At 44.8% G+C, this 19,878-nt stretch overlaps 1 protein-coding gene across 1 annotated transcript in view; it reads left to right on the top strand.

The window, feature by feature from the left end:
* The window catches only part of dok6 (docking protein 6), a gene marked incomplete at both ends in the record, with an annotated part of 115,713 nt that extends 105,827 nt beyond the window's left edge, over nucleotides 1-9,886 (top strand). The window contains one exon of the mRNA XM_080752010.1: nucleotides 9,729-9,886. Coding sequence (XP_080608136.1) covers nucleotides 9,729-9,886 — 158 coding nt within the window. The remainder of the gene's footprint in view (nucleotides 1-9,728) is intronic.
* Between the last annotated feature and the right edge of the window lie 9,992 nt (nucleotides 9,887-19,878).

The following is a 19,878-nucleotide window of genomic DNA, read 5'->3' as shown; positions in this document are numbered from 1 at the left end:
ATATTTTTTGCTATTTTATCATGAACATTAGTGAGGACCTATTGTTTACTGTCAATATTCCAGGATGACCTCCCACTTGGGTAATGTCGCCCCCTGGCGATCATTCAGAGAAACTACTTCAGCTCCCGTACTAACGTAGGTAGGAAGGGCCTGTCACTCAAACCGGAGTGACCCGCCTCCAGGCTATATAAGCCCCCGGAGGCGGAAGTAACATCCTCTTTTCACTCTCTGCGATATCACATTCAGATAAGTTGAAACTCAGCCTTTGTATTATTATTCTTCGCGCATTAGCCTAAAGCGGTGGCATTGGAGTCGCCCACCGGCGAGTGTTGAATTAACCCGTACTTAAGAATACTTATTCTTGTCCCGTCCTAAAACGACGGTTATTTCCTTCTATAACAAAGGATTATTACTGCTTGTTCAGGCCTCTGCCCGAACCAAGCGTGGCATAGCATTAGCCGTTAGCTTGTTAGCTCGTCTGCTCTTTGTTAACGTTAGCTACACTGCTTACCGCTTGTTCAGGCCCTGCCCGAATCAAGCGTGGCCTAGCTTTAGCCGTTAGCTTGTTAGCTCGTCAGCTTCCTTTGTTAACGTTAGCTACACTGCTTCGCTATGAACCCTCTTGCTTTCTGCCGAGGGAATGTATGTTTGTTCTGCTGTTAGCTTGTTAAGGCCTCTGCCTGAACCAAGCGTGGCCTAGCATTAGCCGTTAGCTCGTTGCTCGACAGCTTCCTTGTTAACGTTAGCTACGTGTTTCGCTATGGTCCCTCTTGCCTTTCTGCCGAGGGAATGTATGTTTCTGCCTGAACCAAGTTTGGCCTAGCATTAGCCGTTAGCTCGTTGCTCGACAGCTTCCTTGTTAACGTTAACTACACTGCTTCGCTATGGTACATCGGTTCCACCTGGCTAGGGCAGGCCTCGGAGCCTGCGCTCCACCAGGAGGGCTTAACGCTCTGGATCCTACAGCCCAGGCTGTCCGCCCCAGGCGGCCCGCACCGATAGTCAAGGTGCGGCGCTGCCGTCCGGGGCACCGCTTGTTCAGCAGCGCGCCTTGGTCAAGATGGCGCCAAGCGACGTGAGACACCGCCTGCCGTGCAGCCGACCGCAGCTAGCTCCACTGTCACTGGAGCTGGCGGGTCTGGCGGAGTTACCGCGAGGAAGGTGACTAAGAAGTCTAACAATATCCCTCCGGTGACCATTTCTCCTACGGGCGCGGTGCCTAAAGAGTAGCGTTGTGATGTGACCGTCGGGGACGTCCCCTTCGACGTGAACTTTAGCAAAGCAGTCCGATCCTTCAGGCGCGAATCGGACCTGAGCTCCAGTCAGAGCTAGGGTTCGTACTCAGGATACTCTGAGGACGAGAAGGAGGAGGACATGGCGGAGGAGGATGGCTCTCGCCCTGTCTTTACAGTGAAAGGTAAGGCCCCTGCGGCGCCAGCACTTCAACTGCCCCTCCACCCGCCAGTCAGGCGGGTGGAGCGGGTGGAGCGATGGCAGAGGACGTTGGTTTTCTGCAACGGAGATGTTGGATTCACTAAAGCGCTACAATCCTCATGGAAGTTACACAAGCACAATCTTTTCTGGGTTCTGTCAGACCCCAGTATAGAGTGGTGGGCACGACGTTTATTTTCTGTACCCCGCGTCGGGGAAATGAAAATGAGAATGTCGATGTATATGCCTCCTGTGTCCCAGATAGATCTGTTGAAAGAACAAAGTCTGTTTCTGTCCAACTCTATTGCACTAGCACAGATGACTCCATCTTGCATGACTCCTGTAAAAGTGTTGAAGTCCTGTCAGGACTTTTAATCAATCACGGGTTTTATCAGCAACCAGTATTGTTAATGTCAAACATTTATATGGTTCCTCTTACACGCGAGGGGAATATCCCTCGCGTGAACAATGCAATGAATTTAACGATGAGTCACTAATTCTGTCGGCCTACTATGAGCCCTCGTCACGGGACAAGCATGAAGGCCATAGTGCAGGTATTAAACGTAAAAGTTCCTCCCCTGTCAGGGGAGAATGCTTTAGTTGCGGACATTGTAGAGGGGGATTGTGTTGGGGCAGGGGTCCGTGGTGTCACCCGGTTCCCCTCCCCCCAAACGAGGACGTTTATTTTCCCCGCGTCGGGGAAATAAAAATGAGAATGTCAATGAATATGCCTCTTGTGTCCCAGATAAATCTGTTGAAAGAACAAAGTCTGTTTCTGTCCAACTCTATTGCGCAGACGACTCCATCTTGCATGCCTCCTGTAAAATTGATGTAGTCCTGTCAGGACTCCTTTGTCAATCACAGGTTTTGTCAGCAACCAGTAATGTTATGTCAAACATTTAGATGGTTCCCCTTACACGCGAGGAGAATATCCCTCGCGTGGTTAATGCAATGAATTAACAATGAGTCACAAAATTCTGCCGGCCTACTAATGAGCCCTTGTCAAGGGACAAACATAAAGGCCTTCCCCGCGTCGGGGAAATGAAAATGAGAATGTCAATGTATATGCCGCTTGTGTCCCAGATAAATCTGTTGAAAGAACAAGTCTGTTTCTGTCCAACTCTATTGCACAGACGACTCCATCTTGCATGCCTCCTGTAAAATTGATGTAGTCCTGTCAGGACTCTGTAGTCAATCACAGGTTTTATCAGCAACCAGTAATGTTATGTCAAACATTTAGATGGTTCCCCTTACACGCGAGGAGAATATCCATCGCGTGGTCAATGCAATGAATTAACAATGAGTCACAAAATTCTGCCGGCCTACTAATGAGCCCTCGTCAAGGGACAAACATAAAGGCCTTAGGACAGGGGCTAAGATAAATGCATGCCTCCTGTAGTAATGATGAAGTCCTGTCAGGACTCGTTAATCAATCACAGGTTTTATCAGCAACCAGTAATGTTAATGTCAAACAATTATGTGGTTCCTCATGCGCGCGAGTGGAATATCCCTCGCGTCGACAATATGACTCCTTTATGCATGCCTCCTGTAAGAATGATGAAGTCCCGTCAGGACTCCTTAATCAATCACAGGTTTTATCAGCAACCAGTAATGTTAACGTCAAACAATTATGTGGTTCCTCATGCGCGCGAGTGGGCTTTCCCTCGCGTGAGCGATGCTATGAATTTAACTTTGAGTCAGAAATTCTGTCGGCCTACTATGAGCCCGAGTCAAGGGACAAGCATAAAGGCCTTAGAGCAGGTATTAAACGTAAAAGTTCCTCTCCTGTCAGGGGAGAATGCTTTAGTTGTGGGCGAGTCTGTTTATCAGTCGAATCGCTTTGTTCTTCCTGTCTCTCTATCGAGCGAAGTGCGAACGCTTCCGGTGACACCGGATACGGATTCGCTCGCTCCCCGCTTCCGGTCCCGCCGCAAAATAGCTCCGCTAGTCAAGCGGTACAACCAGAAGGTGTTTCCGCCATGCGGCCTATTGAACCCTTGCGCTCCGCATCCGGTCGTTCCGGATACGGATACGCAGGTCTCCCGCTTCCGGTCCAGTCGCCAAATAGCTCCGCCGTCACGGAAGCACAGTGGTGGGGTTTCTCTCTCTCAAAACACGCTAGCACGCTGCGCGCGCCAGTGGAAGTTATGCAACCCGAGCCTTTGGGTATTTCGAACGATAACCAGGGGTTACAGGTTACAGTTCGCAGACATACCCCCGCTTTCGAGCAGGGTTATTTATACCAGGGCGCGTGGTTTAAAAGCAAATCTTTTGAGAGAAGAGATCAGCTCCTTGCTAAGCAAGGGTGCTATAGTGGAGCTGGACAGGACCCAATCCCGCATGGGATTTTGGAGCCGTTATTTCCTGGTGCACAAAAAGGGGGGGGGCTACGTCCCATCCTGGACCTAAAGGCACTAAACGTGTACCTGAAGAAATACGTTTTCAGGATGCTAACTGTACCCACCATGTTACGGTCGGTCAGGCAAGGGGATTTCCACTGTTCAGTGGATCTGAAGGATGCTTATCAGCACGTTCAGGTTTATCCCCCACACAGGAATTTCCTACGGTTCGCCTTCGGGGGTCACCTGTACGAGTATACAGTACTCCCTTTCGGTCTGTCACTGAGCCCGAGGGTTTTCGTGAAAGTGACCGAAGCAGCCATCGCCCCGCTGAGACAGCAGGGCGTCAGGTTGGCGACGTACATCGACGTTTGGATGATTTCAGCGAGCTCCGCCCACGAAGTGGCGCGTCACACACAAGTGGTTTTGGCTCACCTGAAGGCCTTAGGTTTCATAGTCAACCACGGCAAGAGCATGCTGACTCCAGCACGTCGTCTTACATTCATTGGGGTCCTTCTGGACTCGTCCGACATGTCGGCCCGTCTCTCAGAGGAGAGGGTGGACAGGTTTCGGGAATGTCTCGACTCTTTTCAAGTGGGCCAGGTGGTCACTTACAGGAGTTGCATGGTACTGACGGGAATGATGGCTTCCGCAGTACATCTGTTGCGTTTGGGCAGGTTTCATATGAGACCTTTTCAACGATGGATGTTATCCCTCGGGATCCCGCCCTCCTTGAAGTACAAGAAGGTTACGGTTTCCCCTTCCTGCGCGATCGCCCTGTCTCCTTGGCTGGTGGAGGGGTTCCTCACCAGCGGAGTCTCGATTGGCGAGGTGGTTTCCCACAAGTCGATCACGACAGACGCCAGTCTCAGTGGGTGGGGAGCCACTTTCGAGGGGCGCACAGCGCAGGGGCTTTGGCCTCTGGAGATGAGGGGTCGTCACATCAACTATTTGGAGTTGATGGCTATACTCCGGGCGCTCAAGCTTTTCGAGCCTTGGATTTTGCATTGTCACGTTCTGGTCAGGACCGACAATACGACGGCCATGTTTTATGTCAACAAACAAGGAGGCCTGTCGTCGTTGCCACTGGATCGTCTGGCTCGAGAACTGACGGTTTGGTGCGTGTCGCGCCTCAAGTCAATCAGGGCCTTACACGTCCCGGGTCTCCTCAACAGCGGAGCAGATCTCCTGTCCAGGGGAGGTCCTCGCTACGAGGATTGGTCTCTCCACCCCAGGGTGGCGAGACAGTTTTTTCGCAAGTTCGGTCAGCCAGTGGCGGACCTGTTTGCGTCAGCGGAGAATACGAAGTGTCCGTTGTTCTTCGCGGTGAAGGGCAGTCCTCCCTTGGGGTTGGACGCCTTAGCGCACACGTGGCCGAGAGGTCTACTGTACGCGTTTCCCCCCTTCGACATGATCCGTCCCACTCTGGAGAGAGTCAGGAGGTTCGGTCTGGAGATGCTCCTGGTGCTCCCTACAAGGGCACGTGGAGATCGGCGATCGCCCCTCTCCTTTGCGAACCAGGCTGGCAGCTGCCTCAGTGCAGGGCTTTGTTGAGCCAGGCCAGGGGGGGGATCTTCCACCAAGACCCGCAGGTCCTAGACCTGTGGGTTTGGCACGTGAAAGGTTAAACCTGCTGGCAGCCGGTTTTTCTTCTGAAGTGGTTGCTACCATTCAGAGTGCTAAGGCGCCCTCTACGAGGGCGTCTTATGATGGAAGGTGGAATGCCTTTGAGGACTGGTGTGAGTCGCGTGTTCCACCTGTGGTGGCTCATGTGGCGTCAGCCCAGGAAATTCTGGAATTTATGCAGAACCGCTTGAAAAGTGGTCTGGCATTTTCTACCCTTAGGGGGTATTTGGCGGCTATTCATGCCTGTCACCTGGGGGTGGCGGGCAAGGCACCTTCTAAAGTCCCGGAGGTCATCAAGTTCATGCAAGGTGTTGAACGTTTGAGGCCGGTGACTAGGTCTTTGTTCCCAGTTTGGGATCTGCAGGTGGTTCTGGGGGGCCTGTGTCGGGCTCCTTTTGAGCCGCTTGTAGGGATGTCTTTGAAACTTTTGAGTTTCAAGACGGCTCTTTTGCTGGCTTTGGCCACGGCCAAAAGAGTTGGTGACCTGCAAGCTCTCTCAGTGTCTTCGGAGTGCATGCAGTTTATGAACAATGATCTCAAGGTGTTGCTCAAGCTTCATCTTAAGTTTGTTCCTAAGAACATGGTGGTCCCTAAGGAGCCTGTTGTTCTTATGGCTTTTTATCCTCCTCCGTTTGTCTCGGTGGAGGATGAGCGGCTGAATTGCCTTTGTCCGGTCAGGGCGCTAAAGGCCTACTGTGACAGGACTGCTGGTTCTAGAGCTTCTTCTCAGCTCTTCGTGGAAATGGGCAATGTTCTTGTCAGAAAGCCGGTGTCTAGACCCACTCTTTCGAGGTGGATTGTGGATGCTATTAGGCTGGCTTACTCTAGTGCGGGAGTGGAAGTGCCGGCGGCACTTAAAGCCCATAGCACTAGAGGTGTGGCTACTTCGTGGGCACTGGCAAAGGGAGTCTCCGTTCAGGAGATTTGTGTTTCGGCGAATTGGTCTTCGCCTTCTACCTTTGCAGCCTACTATCACCTGGATATCGAATCCTCTTCGCTAGCGCATTCGGTTCTGGGTGCAGTTGCCTCCTCTATGTCATAGAGGAGTCGGATCTTCCCCTCCCACAGGTGGGCATGTAGCCACCTGGGGTATTTTGGGGGGGACCCTGTGTTTTCCTTATATAGTGTGTCTTACTTATAAGGCGGACTTGTCCTTTTCATTTAGTTGAATGAGGCGGACTTCGGTCTGTCAGGGTCTCTCCTTATTTTCTCATGCCTTCACACCCAGGTCCGGTGGGCCTGGGACCTTCTGGGTGATGGGTCACGCCCGTTTGGGCTGTGCTCACCCATATGTGGGGTGTGTGGGGGTATGAGAGTAGGTTGTGGCTTAGAGGGGAGTTTAAGAATCCCAAGTGGGAGGTCATCCTGGAATATTGACAGTAAACGGTAGGTTCCGTACGGAACCATTGTTTACTTAGATATGGAAGGATGACCTCCCACGTAATGCCCCTCTGTTTCACTGAATGTGGCAGAGAGTGGTATTAAGAGGATGTTACTTCCGCCTCCGGGGGCTTATATAGCCTGGAGGCGGGTCACTCCGGTTTGAGTGACAGGCCCTTCCTACCTACGTTAGTACGGGAGCTGAAGTAGTTTCTCTGAATGATCGCCAGGGGGCGACATTACCCAAGTGGGAGGTCATCCTTCCATATCTAAGTAAACAATGGTTCCGTACGGAACCTACCGATTATATGAAGACAGGTTGAAAAGTGGTGAAGTCCTCCTTTAAGACGGTGTGCTAGCCTCTTCCTTCTTAATGTGTGTGTGTCTGTCCCCGTCTTGTAACAGAGTATGTATATTCTATAGCCCTTGTTGTTCAGTGATAATCCACATGTTCTGCATTGTAGCCTCAGGATAAAGAAAATGTTTTATTATTTTATGTTTATTTATAAATACAGTCTGCAACCATAGATTCATTTTTTGCCACCCACCCTTTCTGAAATGAAACTTCTGGATTCGATCAAGGCCAGGTTGTTTTGTGTCACCACAGAACTGGCATCCAGCAGCTTACTGTCACCTGTCCAACATCAGAGTACTGTCTCTATTGACTATGTGTCACGGTTTACCAATAACATCAATTAAAAAAGAAAGGGGAAAAAAAAACTCCTTTGAACAACATCCTTGTTTTTCTGTTTTATTGTGCCGATTTCAGCATGCTCTGTTTAAGCTGCAGTTAAAGCACAATCGTAGCCTGATGTGAAAAATGGGTTACAAAACCATGGGATAAAATAATAAAACGAACAAAAAGAATGCATCTTCAGCTTGGAGAGCTGCATCTTTGATATTTTGGCATTTGAATCCTGAAAAGTATGTTTTGGACATAATAACCCATGATTACATGCTAAGAGAAAACAAAAACCATTAGCAGAAGTACTCCACTTTCTTTACTTCAGTTATAGCAATACCACATGTAGATATACATCTGTTCAAAGCAAAAGTACTGTATTCAAAATGTATTTGAGTAATAATAAATATACATATGGCATAAAAATACACAAGCTTGTGTATTTTTATTGTTTGAGTACATCTGCTAATGGTTTGTGTTTTCTCTTAGCATGTAATCATGGGTTATTATGTCCAAAACATACTTTTCAGGATTCAAATGCCAAAATATCAAAGATGCAGCTCTCCAATCTGAAGATGCATTCTTTTTGTTCGTTTTATTATTTTATTCCACGGTCTTGTAACCCATTTTTCACATCAGGCTACGATTGTGCTTTAACTGCAGCTTAAACAGAGCATGCTGAAATCGGCACAATAAAACAGAAAAACAAGGATGTTGTTCAAAGGAGGGTTTTTTGTATTTATAAATAATAGGGCTGGGATGCGATTACAATTTTTAATCTAATTAATTACAGGCTCTGTGATTAATTAATCGCATTTTAATCGCACATCGATATTTTACCTGAGAAGCATTTTGTTCAAGTAAAACACATTTTGTTGTACGAGTGAATCAACGAGTGAGTTTTTTCCAATCTAAATTTCGCATCCACTGGGCCAAACAAAGCGCTCTGATCGGCTACTTCTCCCTTTGCGTTTGTTGTCTCGTCTTGGTTGGTGCATGCCAAAACTGAAGGTTCTGTGGTGCAAAAACTAAGTGCGATTAAAATGCGTTATTTTTTAATCACGTTAATTTTCTGTAATTAATTAATCGCAATTAATCAGTTAAAGTCCCAGCCTTAATAAATAAAGATTTTTTATTTATTGTATGTTTATCCTGAGGCTATAATGCAGAACATGTGGATTATCACTGAACAACAAAGGCTATAGAATATACATACTCTGTTACAAGACAGGGACAGACACACACACATTAAAGGAGACATCCAGACCAAAACACATATAGGGTTAAATCTGCCTTTTATCATACCCCTTCATACCTGCTTTAGTAAATCTTTTTCATAGCTGCCCCTGTTGCTAGATTTCGGCTGCCCCTGTTGCTAGATTTCACAGGCTCTCTCATAACTAACACAGTGGATTGTCCTTAGGCTAGTGCGGTTATTTCTTTAGCTTCTTCACCAACCAAACCGTTGTTTTGACCTCACAGGCACCCTTACTTGTCTAACGGCTTCTGCTCTGCACCAGAGCAGGGAGAGGAGAGCCTAGAAAGGGAGGGGAGGGAGGGGTCTGTTTGACAAGTAAGGGTGCCTGTGAGGTCAAAACAGCGGTTTGGTTGGTCTCAGGACGTTGTGTAACCACAATCCAATAAAAAAATACTAACTTTGAAGCTAAAGAAATAACCGCACTAGCCTAAGGACAATCCACTGTGTTAGTTATGAGAGGGCCCGCAAAATCTAGCAACAGGGGCAGCCGAAATCTAGCAACAGGGGCAGCTATGAAAGAAATCGACTAAAACAGGTATGAAGGGGTATGATAAAAGGCAGATTTAACCCTATATGTGTTTTGGTCCAAATGACTCCTTTAAGAAGGAAGAGGCTAGCACACCGTCTTAAGCTCCCAGGTAAGTTTATTTAGCAACGTTTTTCAAAATGTGTCAAAATCTTTCAAGACATTTTTGAATGGTTAATGTATGTTTTGTTATAACCGAATCTCTCTGTTAGGTAACTAGTTACTTTCCACCACTGACAGAAAAAACACACACACACACACACACACACACACACACACACCCCCCCCCCCCCCCCACACCACACACACACACACACACACACACACACACACACACACACACACACACACACACACACACACACACACACACACACACACACACACACACACACACACACACACACACACACACACACACACAGAGAGAGAGAGAGAGCTTTAACATTGAACTGATCCTTTGAATCCCTGGCTTGTCTCTTCCAGGAAGCAGCCTTACGATGACCCTCATCCCACGAGCACAGACCTTCTCCAGCTTCCTGTCAGATGAGCGGGGAGGAGAGGAGCAGTCCCAGCACCAGGAAGAAGCGCTATCCCCCTCTAGTGGCTATGAATCCAGTTGCAGCCCAGGACCTCACCAATGACAATACCCCCTCTCCCCTCACCCCAGCCAAAACAAAACACTTGGACACTTAACTCCATCACTTTAGAGAGAAAATAGAAAAGATGTATAGTGACATGTGTAATATACCATTTTATGTCAGTATTTAACGGTAGTGTAAAACTGTAGGGCGACGTACGTGTAAAGCTCCTGAAAGGATATTACTCTTTTTTTAAATTATTTTTTATCTGTTGTCAGACAACAGCAGTAGCCTAAAATAATTGCACCAAAAAATCCTTCTCTTATAGCATATTATTTTTCTTCAAAAGAACGTTTTATGTGGTTATGACGCTGTCAGGACGATACCAAACAAGACGTATTTGGAGTTTTCTTGTCTGCAAAGGTTGATGCTGTCACACTGAACTCACTCCAGCAATGTGAAGTTTAACCACTTAAAGGTTCTACACCATGGATTTAAAAATAAGTAATATCATATTGTTATGTCCCAAAAAGGTTTTTCAAAAGGTTTGAGACTAAATTACCGCTCCTGAATACAGAGCCCCTGTCATTTCTGCCTGGCTTTCAAAGCATTTTCAGCTGCAGTACCACCTTGTCCTGAGTGGGAGGACTGCGCTATTGAGCCCCACCATCATCCTAGCTCCTCCCCGCCTCCTGCTCAGGCCTGCCCACCTCCATCCCCAAACCTCTCCCAGCTCCTCCCCACCTCCTTCTCTGGCCTGCCCACCCCTCCCCAACCCCCACTCAGCACAGAACACAGCACAGCAGCAGTAGCCCAGAGAAAATCTGACAGCCCGTTCTGAGACCTGCTTACATAGATCCGCCCATAAACTGAGAAAGACACAATGGTCAGAAATAGGACTTTGTGAGGATAGAAGGTACTGGTGGGACATAAAACATAAGACATAAAAATAGGACAAATTAAAATTCATGGTGTAGTCCCTTTAAACCCTCTATACTTAGCAAAACGGACCTGAGTTGCAGCTGTACTTGGTATGCTCTTTTTACCACACTTCACCAAATCTCTTCATCAAAAAATGTCAAAAAACCTCAGAAGCTTGTAGATCTAGTATTTTTGGCTAATGTTATGTTCCCCACAAAATATTAATGTCGGGCAGTTCAAGAGGTTAATTAATAGAAAAAAATAAGAACACACACACACACACACACACACACACACACACACACACACACACACACACACACACACACACACACACACAAAAACTAAAAAACAATCTAAACCTTAGAGATGAACAATGGACATTGCCGTATTTCGGTGTTGCACAAATATAGTGAAAATAGCAGATCTACAAGTTCACATATTTTCACAATTTTAAATTGTTTTTAAAATATTACAAAAATAATAGTTTTGGACTTACAAGTGTTCCACCCGACAGCAACGACATACATTTCTGATAACTTTTGAGTGCATCAGGAAAAACAAAACAAAATGTCATTCAGATTAACTCCCAAGGTTGCAGACAGGTTCCAAGCCTTCACACAGCCTCTGCTTCCAACCTGTCACTGATCGAACGTTACATTAGCAAAGCAATTTAATGGCTGCCGTGGTCTCCCTCAGCCAGACTAACCTCGCGTCACCAGGCTTTCCGCTGGGGGAAAGCCTGGTCTTCGCTTACTAAACGGAAACAGTTTCAACTCAGTTAGCGCATGCGCAAGTCGTTAGCGCATGCGCAAGTAGGGGTTAAAACTGTTTCCGGTTTGGTGTTTCCTGCCAAACTGTAGTCCGTTTTGAATACAAAATGACGTAGGATACCATCCGCTCCCGACCGGATCAAAAGCCCGAAATTGGAAGCCGTCCCAGGCTACAGCCAGCCCAGCCTCACACATATCTGAAGGAGAGAGAGAGGCAAGCCATCGAGGGATAGGACGATATGAAAATTTCATATCACGATTATTGTGACAAAAGAAATCGCGATTTACGATATTATCGCGATAATCAAATCCATTATCCTGGGGTGGAACATTTGCCAAAAAATAGCCGATCTACAAGCTCACAACACGTCGCCTTAAGACATTTGATAGAGAGTGAAAAGTATGTATATTATAAGTACCTTTTACCAAAGGGTTTAAGTGGTACCGGAATATGCAGCTCGGCAAATGAAAGGTGAATTGATCCCAGTTCATGACAGAGGACGATATCACGATACGATTAGCGTATTTCTTATCACGATAAACGATAATATCGCGTATCGTCCCATCCCTACAAGCCGTCTGCTCTGTAGAGACCTGATGTTCTCTAGTGCAGTGATTCTCAAACTGTGGGGTGTGGGGGTCCCCAGAAAAATGATTTAATATAGTATCTAAATCAGTTTAACCACTTAAACCCCTATATGCATTGGCTGTGTAAAATAGACGATCTACAAACTCAAAACACATTGTTGCGAGGTGGTAAAAAAAAAAACATCTTGAAAATATTTGACTTTTAATGTGAATTTTAGATATTTTTTTAGAAACCTTAACACATCTTATATGAGGGGTTTCTGGCACCAAATACATATCAATTTGCGTGAAAGAGTTTGGGAAACTACTGCTCTACAGAGTAGGACGAGACTGTGCCAGGATGAAACAACAAAATTGCCTTGAAAATGTAAGTTCAAGCTTGTTAGTGGGTTTTCATACAGGAGGCAGCTTTAGTAGCTTATCGTCGTTGTCGGGCAGAAACCTTGTATCTCCATATATTGTCGTTGTCGGGTGAAAACCTTGTTTGTCCAAAACCGTTCGTTTTGCATTTATCATTTTAAAAATGATTTAAACTAGTGAAAACAGCCGATCTACAAGCACACAACGCCTCGCACCGCGAGGCGTTGTGTGCTTGTAGATCTGCTGTTTTTACTATTTTTGTGCGACGGCCTTGTATGATGAAGCAGGGCATTACTTTGCGAAAGAAGGTACAAATTTGAAACTTGGAGATACAAGGTTTCCGCCCGACAACAACGATATATATATATATATATATATATTCTTTCTTTTTATTATTATTTGAAATGAATGCCCTACTTTGTCGTATGGGGGGGATTGCATAGACAGTAGACATGCACTCTGTATAATGGGGGGGGGGGGGGGGGGGGGGGAAATAAGCCAACAATAGATAATTCCACTGAGCAAGAGAGCACCACTGCACCTGGGTTTATGAGTTCTGTGGCATCACTGACTCACCCTTTCTTTTGTCCTCATTTAAAACCCTGATACCTGATGTGACCTCATTTCCACATCCACTAGCCTGAGTATAAACTAGAAGGTAAACGCTCTGAGGGTTCCTTATGCCCACAATAAACAGAAGTTTGGTGGACGACACTGAAACAACACACGTGGCCTCCATGCTGTGAGATAATGGCCCCTCTCTCACGTTTTCCTCCTACAGTATGAAGTGCCTTACGACACTGACTGCAGAGTGTAATAAACCCCAATTTATACTTTGTTGTGCGGCCGCACCACTCGCTGAAAATAACTTGACATTATTATTTCTTTCCCTTCAAGCGACGGTGGTCGTACGACAAGTATGATTTGAGCTTAAAGGACAACTCCTCCCTAAATAACATCTAGGATAATTTTCCTACTTATATTGATCCCAAATGACTGTCCATGGGGTCTATTAGGCAGACATGCCCCTGTTGTCCAGTTTCCCCAGCAGAACCCAGCAACCCTCATAGCATAGAGTGGAGCACATAAGCCTATCGCTTTTACACTATTTGTTGCAGGCAAAAGTGTTTTTTTTTCTTCTTCTTTTGGACAGTAATTTGGGATCAATACAAGTAGGAAAATGAGCCTAGATGTTATTTAGGGCGGAGTTGTCCGGAGTTGTCCTTTAAGCCCTGACCAAAGCTACGTCTTTGGCTCTCTAGTTCATCATTGTGAAAATGGGATAGACTTTTGTCTACCTTCAACACCTTTTTAAGTTTTTTCAGTTTTTCGAATAGATCTGCGTGCATAACGCCACACTACACCTCCTGGGGTACTTGGCAACGCTGACCAGACATCCTGAAGCAAGCGAGGATGAGTTGCGCTAACTTGTAGGCACTCGCTCGTAGTCAATGTAACATAATCAGATACTCTGAAGAAGCTATAGATCTCTTTTCAGATAATGTAAAAAAGGTGGACTTTCCCTTTGACAGTTTCGGTTGTGCCATAACACCTGCTCTACGAAGCGATTCAAAGGAATGTATGTTGCTTATGAAGACAGAATTCACTGAAACACCCATTTTCAACCTATCTTCATGTAATTAGTCCTCACTAATGTTGTCATAATATGGTACCATCTTTGTCCACCCCGTCTGTGGACAGTTCAGAAACCTGCCTACCTACCAGTGACATCAGCCATGGGGAATCAAAGCTAATAGAAACTGCAGCCTCTCTCTTCCTGGAAAGTTAGCATGTTATTGCTCGCATTTACTACCAAAACCTCCACCGGCTCTCCGTCCGTCAGTCAGTCAGTCCGTCCGTCACACGTCACACTTTTGCCCTGCTCATATCTCGGCAACCGTTGCCCCGATCCATGCCAAATTTTGCAAACACACTCCTTGCCTGCCTAACCTCGCCTACCAGGCTTTCTCCCGGGAGAGAGCCTGGTGTTCGTTCACAACAGACCGTTTGGTTTCCGCCTAAAGCGCGGAAACCACTAGAAGAAGCGGCGTCGCTTTGATTTGGTTCCCACCGTTTGTTTCCCCAATCCCTATTAAAATGCTTGAGTAGCCTAGTGTGGTTTTGCCGGTCGCTAAAAGTTGGACTAAAACATGCATATACCAAACTAATTTTTCAAAAGCAAAACTACTCCGCATCGAGGAGTTTATTAGGTAGGCCATAAAAGTATGTCCTTGAGCGCAGGGGAATTATTTTGGGTTAAAACTGTTTCCGGTGGATAGTTCCGGCCAAATTGTAGTCCTTGAGTACTACAACATGACGTTTTGTGGTTTCCGCTCCAGACCGGTTACAAACCCGAAAAGTGAAGTGATCCCAGACTATTGCCTGCCAAACTACAACCTCCACCCAATTCTCAATTCTCACATGCCCCTCTTCTAGCGCCACCATGAGGCCCATTCTTGCAAAACACATTTTTGGACACTGCTCCTACAATTTTGCCCTAAAATCACGCAAATCGGTACACAGTATGTCTACACTCATCTCTTCAACATGGATCTGTCCCCTTTAGCGCCACCTTGAGGCCGATTTCTTATAACACTTTTTTGGACACTACTCCTACACATTTGGCCCTAAAATCACACAAATCGCTACACAGTATGTCTGCACTCATGTCATCAATATGGATCTGTCCCATATAGCGCCCCCATCAGGCTGCTTTTTTCAAACACATTTTTGGACACTGCTCCTACAAATTTTGCCTTAAAATCACGAAAATCAGTACACCCCACATTCTCTGAGCCAACCAAAACTATACATTGTCCACACAACTAGGAACCAATGCCAGTTACAGCCGTCTTTGTGTATACATGTGACCTGACGGTCGCTTATCTCCCAATTAGGGAGTCTTACTGGTATAGAAACCTTTGTTCTTCAACAGGGGGTCCGGGACCCCTAGGGGGCCCTCAGAGTTACTATAGGGGGTCCTCCAAATCTTTGTGTGATAGAATTTTTTTTCTCCTTTTTTTATATTAACCACTTGAATCCTAGCGTCCCTATCCTGAGAACTTTAGCCAACAATAGCAAATTGGCTATTTTTGGCAAAGATGTTTGGCGTAGAGGGAGAAAAGAGCAGACAAAATGACACAAAATGACATGAATCCAAAATACAATGAAGATTGTGCGGTCAAACAATGAAACTATATGGAATCTATGAAACGGTTGTGGGGGTCCCTGCTTCATCTCTCTCTCAACTAAGGGGTCCTTGGCCTGAAAACGTTGCTGTTCTATATAACAAATATGTTGTTCATTCCATTTTTGAAATGATCAAACTTCCCGATGATGTCACTGGTAGTAGGCATGGTTTCTGAACTGTCCACAGGCCTCCTCTGAGACACAGAGCGAGTAGACAAAAATGGTACCACATTATGAGCATTAGTGAGGACTAATTATTTGACGACAGGTTGAAATGGGTGAAGTGGTCCTTTAAGTCAAACAGGACTTTAAAAAGACAATCAGCTGGAAGTAGCAAATGAGTTTAATTAAAGGGATATTTCACTTATTTGATGGTCTAATCTGGCTTTTATGAACACCCTGAACAGTTTTTAATTTGCTTCATTCAATATTTAGATATTTGATGTAAATGTTACGAGGCCCTCCCCACACACACCCATTGTAACTTCAAACTTCATTTTAACCATGATAGATTCATCAAAAACACCCATTATTTTTCTGGTGACTCATACTATCCTCCTAATATGTGAGCAGGCTGTGTTTTTTCAATAATATTTTTCATTTATTTTTAATAATTTCTTATTGTATTTATGTTTTTCCATTTCCCCAAAGAATTATTAAAAATAAATGGAAAAGGTTATTGAAAGCCTGCTCACGTATCATATGATATTTAATGAATCTATCATGGTTAAAATGGAGTTTGAAGTTACAATGGGTGTGTATGGGGAGAGGCCCTGGGCCTGGAGAGCCTGATAACATTTACATCAAATATCTAAATATTGAATCAAGCAAATTAAAATCTGTTCAGGGTGTTTATAAAAGCCTGATTAGACAATAAAATGACCAAAAGTTGTTTTGAAAGTGAAATATCCCTTTAACACTGGACCTCAACCCCTCCCTTTGTTGTGTTGATGTATTCTACGTTGTCGTCGTCGTCGCTGTTGTTAATGTTTCGTTAAAACGTTTAGAAATCGATTGTTTCTAGTAGAACTAGAGATGATGACCATGCAGCCACTACTACTGTTTTATGTTGAAGTTGTGCACAACTAGTTACGTTTATTTAATCCATTGCATGTGAAATAAGTGAACCATAATATATTGATTTGATTAACAAAGAAAAAGTGCCCTTCTGTGACAGGATAGCAGGATCTGTTAAGGACCAACTATTGCAGAAAGAAAAGAAAAACAAGTTTGAAATTTCTTGTCATTAATTCTGCCCTATTTGTCTCTAGTCTTAACACATACTATCTGATGTGTTGTTCATAAATGTTAAATAGCAGCAGTAGCCTACATCTGAAATGTTAGTACCGCACAGCAGAGAGGACTACACAATGTTCTAGTTCAGTGGTTCTCAACCTGTGGGTCAGGGCCCACTGGTGGGCCGCAAGGATACTGCAGGTGGGCCCCCATATAATTGGCAAAACACTACGATTTTAATAACAACGGTACTGTACACATCGTTGTCGGGCAGAGACCTCTCCATATTTTATAACCTGACTGCGCCCGATGATGGCAGCAGTGCGTATGCCTGGCTGCATATCGCTCTGCTTACCTTCATCTGGGATCCCTCGGGCAGACCCGATGTAAGGGGCGGGCCATTTTTTCAAATTCTTTAGCAGGTGATTGGATGTGGCCGTCTCTCTATCACAGTCTGGGAGTGCCAACTCCAACCACTCATATTGGCCTGTCTGCATCCACGTGGTCTGCAATCAGACTCTATTGGCTCAGAGCCGCTCAGAGCCCGCCCGTAGCTGCCGCTGATTGGTCCGGCCCGGGACTTTACGAGCGTTATCAACTCCCCCCGAGAGATCTCAGATGGTAAAGTAGGGCGGTAGCCTACGCACTACTGCCACCATCTGGCTCAGTCAGGTTACATATTTTTACATTTTGTGTTTTTCGTAAATTAATGGCCTACTTCGCCATAGTACAGTGTCACACAAAAGAATCAAAAATAGCCGATACAAGCTCACATGTGTCACACAGAGTTTTGAGCTTGCAGAGATGCTATTTTTTAATTTGAATCCTGAAAAGTAACACTTTTGGACATGTGAAGTTTCCACCCAACAGTAACGATATTTAAAAATGTATGCATAAAAAAAGGAATGTTATTTATTTTCACTTTAAAACCTTGAAGGAAAAAAAAGTGATTAAGAGAAATAGGAACTTAAACCCATAATAGGTTATTTCCATCGATCCAGCCCCCACAATCGATTGATTCACCGTTCAAATAAACATGCCCTGAAAATGCACGTGGCCCCCCATCTGACCACAGTGGTCAGATGGGGGGCCCAGATAAAAAAACAAAAAACGTTGAGAATCACTTTTCTATACAATGTTTAATAAGTTGCCAGTTCCTTCCTTCATTTTGTGTTAAATGTTATGCTAGCCATATACAGTAAACATTGTTTGAATCTAACGTAGGCAAGCAATTCTGCATTTTATTTTATGATTTAGATCCTTGTTAGCCTACTACTATACGATTGTGTTTTTGTGTCGACATGTAAAATGTTCAGTCATTTGTTTTGTGTTCTGTTAAGTTGTACTATATGTTAATGGCACTTTCAACACAAGGAGTGTAGGATTACAGTTTCCACTCACTAAATGTACATATGTAATGTTTTTGATGAGAGAATAAATTGAATGTTCTATCAACGGGGCATCCACAAGTTCCTCGCATCACAGACCAGTTGCACCATTATGAGGCGTGGTGGCGTGTCCTTTAAAGCCGGTGGTTCACAAACAATATGGGTCAGTCGCGACCCATTTTTCAGTTGTGCAACCATAAATACATACTGTATATCCTTTTTTAAATGCTGGGGAAATAAAAAATAAGCATTTCAAAAGGTTTTCAAAAGTTAAAAAGGAAGAAAAATAATTCTGGGGAAAAAAAAATAAAATAAAAAATAAAAGAACGAATGAAATTCCATAAATATCACAATGCGCCGCATGGGCTATTTTCAATACTTTTGAAATAGGGCTTACCGGTATGTGGTTAATTCATAAGGTATTTCCTGTAAAGTTTGCTCGCACGGAGACACCAAATGTATCTTTTGGGTCTTATGAGCTGAAAGGTTTGTGAACCCCCCCTGTTTTTTTCCAACAAATCCTTCCCTGATGATAAGTTGGTAGGAGTCCATCATTTCAGTCAAAGTTTCTTAAGAATTGAGGTAGTGGCTATAACTCTTTTGAGGTCACACACAGAATCAAAGCCAAAAAAGGGGTTTCAACTTCTACTGTATTCCTGAAGACAAGATTACTTAATGAAGGCAACAAACAACTACATTGTCCATCATCACTTTGTCCATATTTGCGTCGTTGTCTTGCAGAGTAGACCTGCACATCCATTATTCCCTGTGCCACTGCAACCATTTCTATAGAGAGAAATTCATTTTGTTTACACTTTTTCCACACATTGGAGAATAGCACAATCGTAATAGTAAGATGTTTTTTTTTATTATATACAATATTCTTTGAGAAGCAACACAATTTAAAAGCAAATATTGGTTTACATAAGCCCCCTTTACACAGAGAACCCAAAACATTACCATAAATATGATCCTTCATTATGTTGGCTTTGCCTCTTTCTTTCTTTTCCACAGAACTAAATAAACAAAGCCAGCATAATGCTGCCCCCATGTGGCCTTTTGCATACTGTAGCATGCTGGCATTCCAGAGTCAGAAGTGTGACATGACTAAACAGTACTAGTGCTAGTGTCTAGTGTTACGGTATGCAGTTTAAGATGACAGCTGTTGTCAGTAGATTTAAGCTATGGCCCAATTATTTCACCCCAAAAAAGAAAAAGAATGGACTGAAACGGCAGCCTGCCGTCTTTCCTCCAAAGGGTAGACATAATGGGAAGACTGTTTTCAGTGGGATGAAGGCATCCTCCCGGTGGGGGCTCCTCACTGGCAGGTGAGCCAGTAGGATTCAACACAACAACACACAGAAATGTGTGTGGGGACTGGGGAGGAATCAATTGGGGAGAACACAATTGGAGAGATAGTGGGGTGAAAATCAAGGGGAAAAAATATATATTGGAGGAGCAGGGAACAGTTGAAGACAAAAAGGTTTGCAGGATCTTAAAATGAAACCTTTTTTACACAGATGTTGATCTGGCTCTGCTGCCAGCTTAACAGCATGCCACCCCCACATTCCACGTCCGCACCCTCTAGAGAGGTGGAAAT

The sequence above is a fragment of the Nannobrachium achirus genome, assembly GCF_963921795.1.
Source record: "Nannobrachium achirus genome assembly, chromosome: 21".
In the NCBI taxonomy this organism is placed as follows: Eukaryota; Metazoa; Chordata; class Actinopteri; order Myctophiformes; family Myctophidae; genus Nannobrachium; species Nannobrachium achirus.
Note: the sequence above shows the minus strand (reverse complement) of the source record. Positions and strands in the feature narration are given on the sequence as shown.